Source organism: Platichthys flesus, chromosome 8, assembly GCF_949316205.1.
Source record: "Platichthys flesus chromosome 8, fPlaFle2.1, whole genome shotgun sequence".
Lineage (NCBI taxonomy): Eukaryota > Metazoa > Chordata > Actinopteri > Pleuronectiformes > Pleuronectidae > Platichthys > Platichthys flesus.
The window spans coordinates 11,117,802-11,128,858 of record NC_084952.1 but is presented as its reverse complement, the minus strand read 5'-3'; the positions used below and the strand labels follow the sequence as shown (position 1 = coordinate 11,128,858).

The window sequence follows — 11,057 nt, the reverse complement described above, 5'->3', positions numbered from 1 at the left end:
GAGAAACGCGGTTGACAGTAAACTCACTGTGTTTGAATTTATCACATCCCAAGTCACAGATGGATTCACTAGAAAACTTTTAGCACTATATTGTGCAGAATGTTTTGTTCCAGTGCAGATAGTACTTTGAGAATTTTTCAAAGTGTGCTCCATTTACATCCTTAGCTTTTCATGGGAAACAATTATTTAAAAAAAGTTTGGGCGTTTGGTGTATTTCATTATTTTACAGCCCTTTAAGTTTTATTCCCCAAAGCTTGATAACGCAAGTTCATCTTTGAGTCAAGCCACTGGCAAATCTAAATTTCTAGATGATTAAGTATTAATCAAAAAAATATATCCACAGGAACGCAGTGAAAAAAAAGTAAATTTTTGTACCCAATTAAAGCATTAATTTACAGGAGTTCTCAAAATATGTCATAGATGAAAACTGGCATTTGGATTCAATATGTTGTTTTATGAGAAAACATCTTATATCAAGCAGGACACTAATGAATATCTTTATAAAAGTACTACATTACTTCCTGCAATTAAAAAATAATTTAGCTCCGATATGAGGTGGATCCTCACGAATTCCCTGAAAGCAGCAAGTGTCCTCATCACTCACACAGGACCATGAAAACATATTCATTTCTCCATCGTCAGGAAAGCAGACAAAACATCATCCCTTCCAGGTACAGACAGACAAAAGCACAGGGTTGAGACCACAGCAGATGAGGAGGTAGAAATGGTTTTCAGCAGTTCAAATTTAATACTTTGTCCCCCTTTCTCTACAGAAACCCAGGTAAAAAAAATCCCCCACTCTCATAAAATACAACAGCAGCAGTTACCAGTAAAAAAAATGAAATGCAAAAAAAAAAATAGAGAAAGCATAGAGGGGAGAAGAGAGAGAGAGAGAGAGAGAGAGAGGGTAGGGAGATGATGAGGCAAGAAAGGAAAATATATTTTTCTATATGTGAGGAGTGAGTCCAAAGTCCATCTTCAGACTGGGTTGGGGGCAGCGAGGAATCTGGGAACTTGCTGTTGTGTTCATTCAAAATGCAGGGGAGGAGAGAAAAAAAATGAACAAAAATGAGTCGAGTCCAATCCAACTAGGGGAAGGAACCAGCACTCTAAGGCAGGGATTTATTCAGGCAGGGATTTATTCAGGAAGGGCTTTCTCCCTCTCTGGATGAAAAAAATTCTCACTCCTCTTCTGCCTGCAAGATGTTTTTTCTTGTGTGTACAGATGAAATGTATGTGCAAGTTTGTGTATGCAACAGGTTAATTGGAAGGTGTGTCTGTCATATATATGGTCAACACTGTCGCACCTCTCACTTGCTGCAAGAGAGGTGGCATTTTTCTTTCCTTATTTCTTCATTCATTCCTTTGCTTTTTTTCTCCCAATAAATCAGTCCCAGACTACCTAGTAGTCATCCAAATCAAAGATCACATCGTCCGCTCCTTGATACTCCATGCCCTGGAAATCCACCCTGTACCGCAAGATACCTGAGGAACACAGAGATAATAGATTAGCCAGGTAATATGATGGCCAGTCAGCTATATCATGTTTTCCTAGATTCTGGCAGCATTAAAGGAAGAATGTGTAAGGATAAGCTAAGCCTCGTTAGCTTTTGGGAGGGAGTATTACATTCTTAAAAAGTATGAATTCATGAAATCCCCCCCCCCTCGCTTTGTTTTTACTGTTTAAAAACAACAGTTTTAGATTCTAGACAAAATAGGAAATTTAAAAAGAACTGTAAATGCATTATTTTACATTTTTTTCTACCATCAAATTCGGCAGGAATTTTGATGGCAGAAATACCAGCAGGACAACAAATTAGTTGTCCTGCTTTATGTTCTGGTATTTCAACTGTTCACAGAATACAAAGGTTCTGCATGACTGACACAAATACCTATGTAGCAACTCATCCTTACCGGCCTTACATGTAGCAAGAAACCATGTTAAATATATGTTTAATTATTTGACTTATTATATACTTGTTTTTATAGTTATAACACTGAGTTGTTGGCAAGATGAAGAATGTTTTCCTAAAGATAAATGCTTAAAATGCACACTCACTCACTTGGTAAAGATGAGCTACAGTTACCCTTTATTGATATCATGGCATTCCTTCTGACATTCGGTCATCAAACAGGGTGGGACCACATACTTTTTCATATACAGCACAGGGACATTATGAATTCAGGGTGCTTCTACTATGCCTCCACATTTCTATAACTACTCAGGGAAAGAGAGCCGCCCTGGAACAATCTGTCTCCTCTACTATCAGAAAACATATCTAATGGTGCTTTACAAAGGAGCCAATGCAATGTCAGTGCCGAAGTGCTATAGTAAGTGTTTCCCCCAGATAGTTGTGGTTGTGTGTTAACCATTTGTTATCATATCTGGTCCAAAATGGCATCTTTTCAGCATTAATCAGAGCTATTTCTCCTTCATATAGGTCATAGTGCTCTTCTGATAATTATTATTAGCAAGAGACATTCTTGCAGTCATACAGTATATCCTAGGCTATCAGTTTGTTAATAGTTTCAGATATCAGGATGGAATAAATGTTGAGTAGATCATCTTGAATACAAAATATATTTTTTTAAATAAATATATATATCTTTCTTGTGGCAAGCTTATGTGGCTGATAATTGAGGCTTTGATTCCTACATTAGATCCGCTGACAAGCGGTCCTGAGGTACAGAGGACAGAAACGGACCTCTCCAGTTTAAGGGCAGTACATCTACTCTCTGCGCACTTGAAATGAATAACCACTGAGCTGTAAATGTCCTCCGTCCCCTCTACCTGGATGTTGTATAAATGAACTATTCCAGGGTCATAGATAGTGGCGTAAACAACTGTGTGCTCACCCCCGATGCCTCCAAAGCCCTTGACGAACTGGGACCCTTCCTGGCTTTTGTCTGTTACTATCTCCAGCGTGGCTCCGAATTTCTTGTAGTTGTTAGCAAACCACTCCAGTAGTGGCATACTCTCAATCAGCTCATGTTCCTGCCCCGTCTAGAAAAATACAAAAAAGAAGTCAGGGACACATGTCATGATCCTTAATTGGTCTAACTTCAATCACAGGGATCTGTCTTTTCTTTGCAAAGCATACCTCCTTGTCTGTGAAGTGAGACTTGTCTTTCTCCTGCTCCGGCGTTAAGTACAAGGTCTTCTCAGCTGAAATTCAACAAAAGAGGGACACTAAAATTACAACATTTCAATAACATTGTAATCCTATTTATAATTTAAAATAATCTTTCAGCAATGGAAGATATACTGTTTATGGGTTGTGTACCATTCTCCAGTCCGTTGCTCTCAGCCCCGTGCACACGTAGAATATATCGCATGGTGTCTAAGTTCTCGTAGACTATAAGGATTTCCACCGCTCCCATTTCCAGGCCTTTGAGTGTGTCCTCCACACCGAAACAGTACTTCCCCGTGTCCTGACTGATCTCATCAAAGTACCGTCCTATACAGAAGAAGAGCAAGTAGGAAAATCTCAAGTACAAACAAATAAAAAGCTTCTCCAGCTCATGCTGGTGACACCTGTAATCAGCCCAATGACTCACCTATGAGCTTCTTCTCCTGGATGAACTTGACATTAGAGAGAACCTCTGCTGAGAGCTCAATAGCCTGGTTAAAACCATTCTCTCCTCCATAGGAGATGTCCACAAGCTTCAGAACCTTGGCTTGTAACCTCTATAGAAACAAACGCACATGAAAGATAAACCATTGAGATATACACACAAGTATAAAGTACAAATCAGAAAAATACACAATATAGCCAGTCATTCAAATGTGTTAACCATATTTTAATTGCCAATATATCACAATTAACACCAAGTACCTATTTTTGTTAGAACACACACAGACAGACTTACTGGGTCAAACATGTCGGACTGGCTGAGTTCTGTCTTGAAGTCGGCAGAGCCAGCCAAGACCATTCCTGCCACATTGACTTTGTCGTTGGACACGAAGAGCTGGACAGCCGTCTCAGCCACCTTTCTCACATAGTTGTGCCTCTTCTCCATTCTCAGACGAGCAAAACGCAGAGCAGACTGTCCTCCTCTGCCTGAGAGAGAGAGAGAGAGATAAAAGAGGCAATCTTTAGAATCTGCTTGGCTGAGGGCAAAAGTAAAAGCCAAAACAAACAGTAATATTTATATATTCTCTGTAGATCCCTGCTTGTGAACCTGAACACATCTACATCTCAGAGTTGTGTGAGCGTAGTGGGTCATTACCGTGCTTCTTGGGTAGGTCCACAGTGAATTTGTGCAGCACCTCTCTGGTGTTGCCCTGTAGTGTGCCAAACAGCGCCCCACTACCGTCGATCACAATAAAGCCAAACTTGCTGTCATCAGAGAGCAACGCCGTCAGTGCCTGTATTAGGAGAGTGAGTGAAGAGTGAGAACATGAGAATGTGAAAGAGTGCATGCAAGATACTAAAAGAGAACTTTTAGGTTTCCAATAATATTCTCTACAAGAAAATATATCATCTTAAGACACAGAAAGCAACAACAGCTCTCACCTCGGTATGGAACTTGTTGTCACAGAGGTACAGGGAGGTGTTGATTGGTTTAAAAGGCTCAAAGTCGATATTGACTTTCTTCTCCTTGCCTTCCTCTGTCACAATGGTCCCACAGTACACGACCAAGCCATTGGGGGGCACTAGAAAGAGAAGTGAAAGGTGATTAGAATCAAGAAATTGCAATTTTTCAGAGGCATATACAATGCAATGTCTCTGCAGGAGAGGCCAGAGGTTGCACACAATGTAGATGGGTGTTAGGAGAGAGACACTGTAAAGAAGCATCACACTTTGACACTCATCTTTGTCATTGTGCTGGTTGCATTGCGAGGCTCTGAAAAGGACATGATAATCTGTGACAAAATGTCCAATGTTCTCCCTGGATTGTTCGGGTGTATGATATGTGTGCACCGACATTGTGGCTATAAAGGTAAGACACGCTTTCTCAATGTTTATAGCCATTTTCATTAATGCTGTATTTGATGCTCAAATCAGATACTTCATGTAGTACACAGTGTAACGGGTGTATTCAATGGTACAGTACATCAATTCTAACTAGGTTAACAATCCCAAATTTGAAATGTCCTTGCCCATTCACAGTAAATGGCAGTCAATGTGTGACCACAATTGTCATCTGCTTACTGCTTTGCTGACATTTGAACTGAGAAGCACTTTGAGTAGATATCAGGAGTAGAAAATAGCAACATAAATACAGACCATTTACCACCCTCTCATTCACTAGATGGTTAGAAGCTTGACATGGAGGAATAGCATCATAGTGAATGGTTATGTCCAATCAATGTCTTTGCTGTTGAAGAAATATAAGATTTGGAAGCCTGGAGAGATGTTCGATGAACACATTTATCATTTTAGATCAATCTAGACCTACTGTAACCGAAAAGGTGATCATGTTTGTAAATCTGGAATGAAGTGTACACAAGCACACAAATCTGATGAAATCTTCTGTTCTAGGTGATTGTTTGATCCACTCATATGTCTCTATAACGGTAAGATTATAATGTCAATAAACACCAGAGCTGACTCTTTCACTGATAAAATGAGGATCACATTTATATTAAGACACTGTAGTGGGAATCAGTTCTGTCCAGCTAACTCTAAAAACCCAAAGAAATTTCACAAGAAGTGAGCAGGTTATATTTAGGTTTGCCTTGTGACATGTACCCTTGTTGTAGAGCTTTAGTCTTTGCTGTACAGAGGTGATGGCCCCGAGTACAGAGAGCCTGTTGACTCTGCTCTTGATGTTGGAAGCGGTGCCAAACTCATCAGCCAACATCTTGGCCACTCTGGAAATCTGGTCCTTAGGAGGGATGATAAGCGAGATCATACTGGTGCCATTACTAAAGAAAGAGATAGATGATTTCATGTTAGTGTATTTGTAAAAAAGCAATGTCTAACAATATTTACTTCTGTAACTAGCGTAACACCACAGTAACAATTCTCCATGCCAACTATACACAACTTCAACTATTTGGAAGTGCAACTTGGACCGGTCTCTTCATCATCCTCAATATAACGCCACCTCTTCTACATGCCAGAAATCACCGTGACTAGTTCTGAACAGTTGAGGGGGAGCTTTCAGTCACAGTCAACAATCTCTGCCCTTGAAGCCAAGGACTGAGTTACGGTTCTGTTGCTACACAGTTGTCCTCCATTCGATTCTAGTCTCAAAGGCAAAGCATGCCATTGCTTGCCGACTAAACACACACACAGGCGCAGGTAGCAGCAGCTGGATGAATATAGGGCAAATGGTCAACTGTGTGTAACATGGCAGGCAGTGAAGCATAGGGCAGCAAATTCTGCTCAACACTAGATGGCAAGCTAGGAGCCAGTGTAGCAGCTCCCACATCTCACATGTCTGACTATTCAGCAAGGCCAGTGTCCCTACCGGCAAACAACTGAGCTGGGTTTCTTTCCCCGTGGCCACCCTGTAGCAAACCAAACTTTAATGTAACGCCAAGTCGCCGGGCTACCATGAGGCCAACTAACTCACTGTGTTCGCGGTAGCGAGCAGATCTGACATGTGATCTACGTGTGAAATTGTCGCGCAAACGCCATTCACAGTTGTGAAATACGTCTGGAGCATGTGGAGGCTGTAAGCTAGCCGGCCTAGCATTTACCCATCAACGTGCTCGATACAGGCACCGATGGCGGCCTCTTTCCAGAGATGACGTCTATTAACGGGTCTCATTAGCAACTAAGCTAACGCTACCGCGGCTAGCTGTGCACTCTTTGTTGGGGCTCGAGGCGACCAACCGCGCACTGTCACCGACACCACACAACCGTGGGCGGCTAAAAATCCACAGTCCTCCACATTAAACCTATCTTCCCGACCTCCAGACAAGACCAAATGCGCCAGCAGTTAGCGGCTAGCAATTAGCACGCTAAGTTACCCATGCTAAGCTAAGCTAACCACTCCCAAACTCGGCCGCACTTATCCGATCTCCAGCTGTTGCGGCGGTCCACTTTCACACCATCAGCCGAAACCACACCGCCCGGTGCCGCTAACCCGGCCACAGTATCGACCCACACCGTAAATAGATCACTTACCCGCGGGCAGCCTCCAAACTTTTGATCAGCTTCTTGATTTTCCATATCTCCACGTTCCTGTCCGCCGCGGTGGGGTCGTCCGCCATCTTTCTGCTGTAATCAGTTCAGCACCTGGAAAGACGCGAAAAAGAGGAGTAAAACACATGCGGTGAGCCGAGCAGGAGCCGGATTGGCGGTCTCAGTGGCCAGATGGATCATTCTTGCCGGCTCGAGGGGTGGGGGTGGGGGGAGTACCTCTCCAAACTAGCGGCGCGGCGTCCGATAAGGCACCTGACCAGAGCGGGCGGCTGGACTGACCGTGAGGGAAAGACCCTACCCGGCCTCTCTATGTCAGTACAGCGCGTGGAGAATGAAAGGCCTACAGTCTGCCAGGCCCTAGCGTCCACCCGGTTCTTATCTAATACGACCTACTTTCCCCCCCGATCCCTCGGAAAGCACATGGAAACCAGCTGTCAGATTTCCGTCCAGCGGTAGAAATGGAGCCGGTACCGTACCTGCCTCGGACAACGCCGCTCCGCTCTCAGTCTGCTGCGCTACGTCGGGTCGGTGGTCCGAGGTGTGACGTTGCCTTCCCGACCGGTTCCTCTCTCCTCCACACGCCGCGCGTGGTGCTAACGACGGGGCCGCACATGTGGGAGGTGGTTTGAACCGCGGCGTTCACTTCCTGGAAACAGCATAGAAACCAATGAGATCCCTCGGCGTGCGTGGCAATCAAAAGGATCTGCACAGACATTGGACAGACGTGACCAAGCGTCATCGAAGCCGGGCGGGCGTCTGCCAGCGTGCATTGTGGGACTTGTAGTTGGCGAGAAGACGACCCGGCTCTAGTTGAAGTACTAGATTTAGCGAAACAGCGATTTTTTTAATTGGTCCCGAAGAAGCTTTTACGTCGATACTAAATAATTATCTCGATGTTTGGAGTCGTTCTTTTCACCTGTTGCAATGTAGTTACTTCTTTCCATAAATATGTACTATTTAGTGACAACAGGGACATCTGCTGGCCAGTTTTTAAAACATGCATGCTAGATAAATTCCACTCGCATCACCTGCTGTTACTCTTTTTCACACTTTTTTTTCAACTCACTCCTAATTAAAATGCTTTGTTTCCCTCAGCACAATCTGTCTGATGAGGTTAGTTATGTGAAACTAAGCATAACGACAACTCTCACTAGGTTTAAATGATGTCCACTGGGAGACACATTCAGCCTGCCCTCAGAAACCAGATGAACCAATGGTGGCAGATGGATGAGCTTGTATCTGTTTGACAAAATAAAATAAAAGCGCTCCTGCTCATTATGGCTGATGTGTTTCGTAAAAGTTAATCTCAGCTAACCACCTAAAGGAATAGTTCACCCAAAAAGGAACAATTCACTCATTATCCAGTCACCTCAATTCCAATGGCCGGGTGGGCGAAGTGTTTGAGTTTCACTTTTGGAGTTTCTAATTCGACTCGTAACGGCATCCTTTACAACATGTTTTTAGCCTAAATGTCTGCTGTTAGCTGTGCATAAATGCGGCTCATGAGGAGGATAACACTGGACATTTATGCTAAAAGCATTGTGTAAATTAATTTGAATGTTAGGGTTTACTTGGATGACACCACAGGAGCAGTATGGAGGCATTTTATATGTTTTTCTGTTAGTTTTTTTTTATGTTGGAAGAAGTGGTCACCAGTTACTTCAATTGTATTGAATTTGGCTTCAACGCAGTTTACCCCTGACACTCCAAAAGTGTTTTGTGGACTCAAACACTTCACCCACCCCTCCGTCGGCCTATAGTGGTGGGTAGATAATGAGTGAGTTTCCGGGTGAACTATCCCTTTAATGCTACCGGCAGAGATGGCCTCTGTCTTTTACGGATGTTTTGTCAGGTTATTGCTGACGTAGGAAAGAAAGAACAGAGACGGTTAGAAAACTAATTTTCTTCCCGAGTTCCGTGTACCAAATTTCTAGTTTAACTGCAGCTTTTTACAACACACCCGATATCTCGAATGTTACACTCATGAAACATTTCGTCTGTAAATCCAAGTCAGCAGGGTCCAATCATCTGTTCAGCCTATGAGTTCTGGGACAATGTGGCTTTCAAGACTGCTGAGTGGGCCATTTGAAAGGCCAGCTGTGCAATTAGTGTGGCTGGTGGTATTGAAGGGAGAGAGAAAACGTTGCAGCATGTTTTAAACCAGGCAGCTCAGTAATCCGGCCGCCGTCTGTTGTTGAGGCTGATGATGCACTTGAAAATTATTGGGTGAGACACTGGGTGAGGCCAAGATTGGAGCGTAAGTATAGCCTGGCTCTTATTTAAGGTTATAGATCACTGTTATACAACAAGCAAAACCCTTTGTAGATGAAATACCATATTTGGGCCTTTTTCATCCCTTGACTTTTATACATTTTGTTCATTTGACATGAAAAGATTTGATAGAAGAGAAAATACAGAAAACAATCAGATCACACTTTATACTCACACTTACACTTAACTCTTAATTTAATATGTTGAGATTATAAACTAAATCCTATTAATACATTTTTACATTGAATTATATGTTGAACAGTTGCTGCATTTGGGAATATTGTGCGATTCCCCTGAAAATCAAACACACAATGGTATTTCTCCATTGACATCTGTTTAAAAGATGCTTTAAAAAATCTGCCAACATCGTTTTTTTTCTCAAATTTTTAAATAAAACATTGGTTCTCTGTGAATAGTAATGGTTTATTTTCACCAGTAAGGGCCTAGATCAGAAGGAAAAGTGGCAAGCATGAATGGGTCATTAAGTAGAAATAACCATTTTATTCTTCTATATGGAGCCTTGGAATAATACTGGAGCCTTTACAGATGTGGACCACTAGATGACAGCGTTGGTTAGTTGAAAAATGAAAGACTTCTACAAAAATCTCATCCAACAGGTGCATCATGTCCCCAGACATTCATTGTGTGTTTTGTGTTGCTCTGTGGAACACTAAGAAGTCAGGCCTTGTTGTGTATTTGTCAAACTAATTGCGGCATGCTTTATTAGCTTTGCTGGATATTAGTCAGTGTCTTCAGTGAATGCTGATTGTTTCTGTCAGAACAAACATCTGTTTGTGCATGAAGCAACGAGCGAGCTCATCCCTGTGGTATGAACCATCTCTGGTGAACTGTGGGGGCGAGGGAGGAGGCGGGTGTAGCTTCTGTCATTATCTGGCACACTCAGGACGGCAACATCATGGAGAAAAAGTGATATGGCAGTTTGTGCAATGAACTGCCTCCAAAATTGTCAAGCATCGGTATCTGTGCCAATTCATCACCATCTGTCGAGCATCAGAGCCGTAATGATCTGTCACTTGGAAATGGATGGCTCATGCTTCGCTGTGGATGGGAGCTGTTCTGACCGGTGCTTCATTTCACCTGGTTGTTGTCACACACAAGCATTCAGAGAAGGTTGACAGGCTCTTGAAGCCTCGGGATTTGAGAGAAAGGAAAAAACAAATTGTTCTAAATTTGCAATCTCTTCTGAAAGAGCCTCAAACAAAGACATACCTTTGGTGGCCTCGCCATTTAAAATGATGATTCAACAGCTCACAGATCCTGATTGGCTCTGTGCACTTAACTAGTACATACTCATGACCTTATACCCACGTAATCTTTCAGTGCACCTGTAATTACAAAGTTAGGTGCTGCTGACTTTTAAATTTGTTATGATACTTTTCCACTTTTCTCTGGAAGAAATACCAATTTATTTAAATTAATTTCTGTACAATTGGAAAGACAGATACAAATTGTCCACAGATTTTACACACTCCAAACTATAATATCAAAATGATAATGTGAGTAAGTGCTCAAATGCTTTAATTTTCACATTGGCTCTTCAAAACAACCAAACAGTCCATGATGAGTCCCCCTCGATCTGAGAGGCACTCTATTTGGCTTTAATAATGTAACTATATGATTATTTCTGCAGCCGGTACAACTTAACAGCACAATTCTCTGCAGTGT

General features: G+C 42.4%; 1 protein-coding gene across 2 annotated transcripts; it reads right to left on the bottom strand.

Moving 5' to 3' along the window:
- Nucleotides 1–725: 725 nt before the first annotated feature.
- etf1a (eukaryotic translation termination factor 1a) lies at nucleotides 726–7,727 on the bottom strand. Of its 2 annotated transcripts, none has more exons than XM_062393708.1 (11): nucleotides 7,577–7,727; nucleotides 7,083–7,193; nucleotides 5,697–5,872; nucleotides 4,518–4,657; nucleotides 4,231–4,369; nucleotides 3,871–4,061; nucleotides 3,559–3,688; nucleotides 3,285–3,458; nucleotides 3,102–3,166; nucleotides 2,857–3,004; nucleotides 726–1,485 (listed from the first exon to the last, which is right to left on the bottom strand). In XM_062393708.1, the coding sequence occupies exons 2-11, from the start codon at nucleotides 7,166–7,168 to the stop codon at nucleotides 1,403–1,405; spliced, it is 1,332 nt and encodes a 443-aa protein (XP_062249692.1). In that variant the 5' UTR covers nucleotides 7,169–7,193; nucleotides 7,577–7,727; the 3' UTR covers nucleotides 726–1,402. The 2 variants fall into 2 exon arrangements, with proteins under 2 accessions (XP_062249692.1, XP_062249693.1); XM_062393709.1 differs by lacking the exon at nucleotides 7,577–7,727 and adding an exon at nucleotides 7,317–7,442.
- Nucleotides 7,728–11,057: the final 3,330 nt, after the last annotated feature.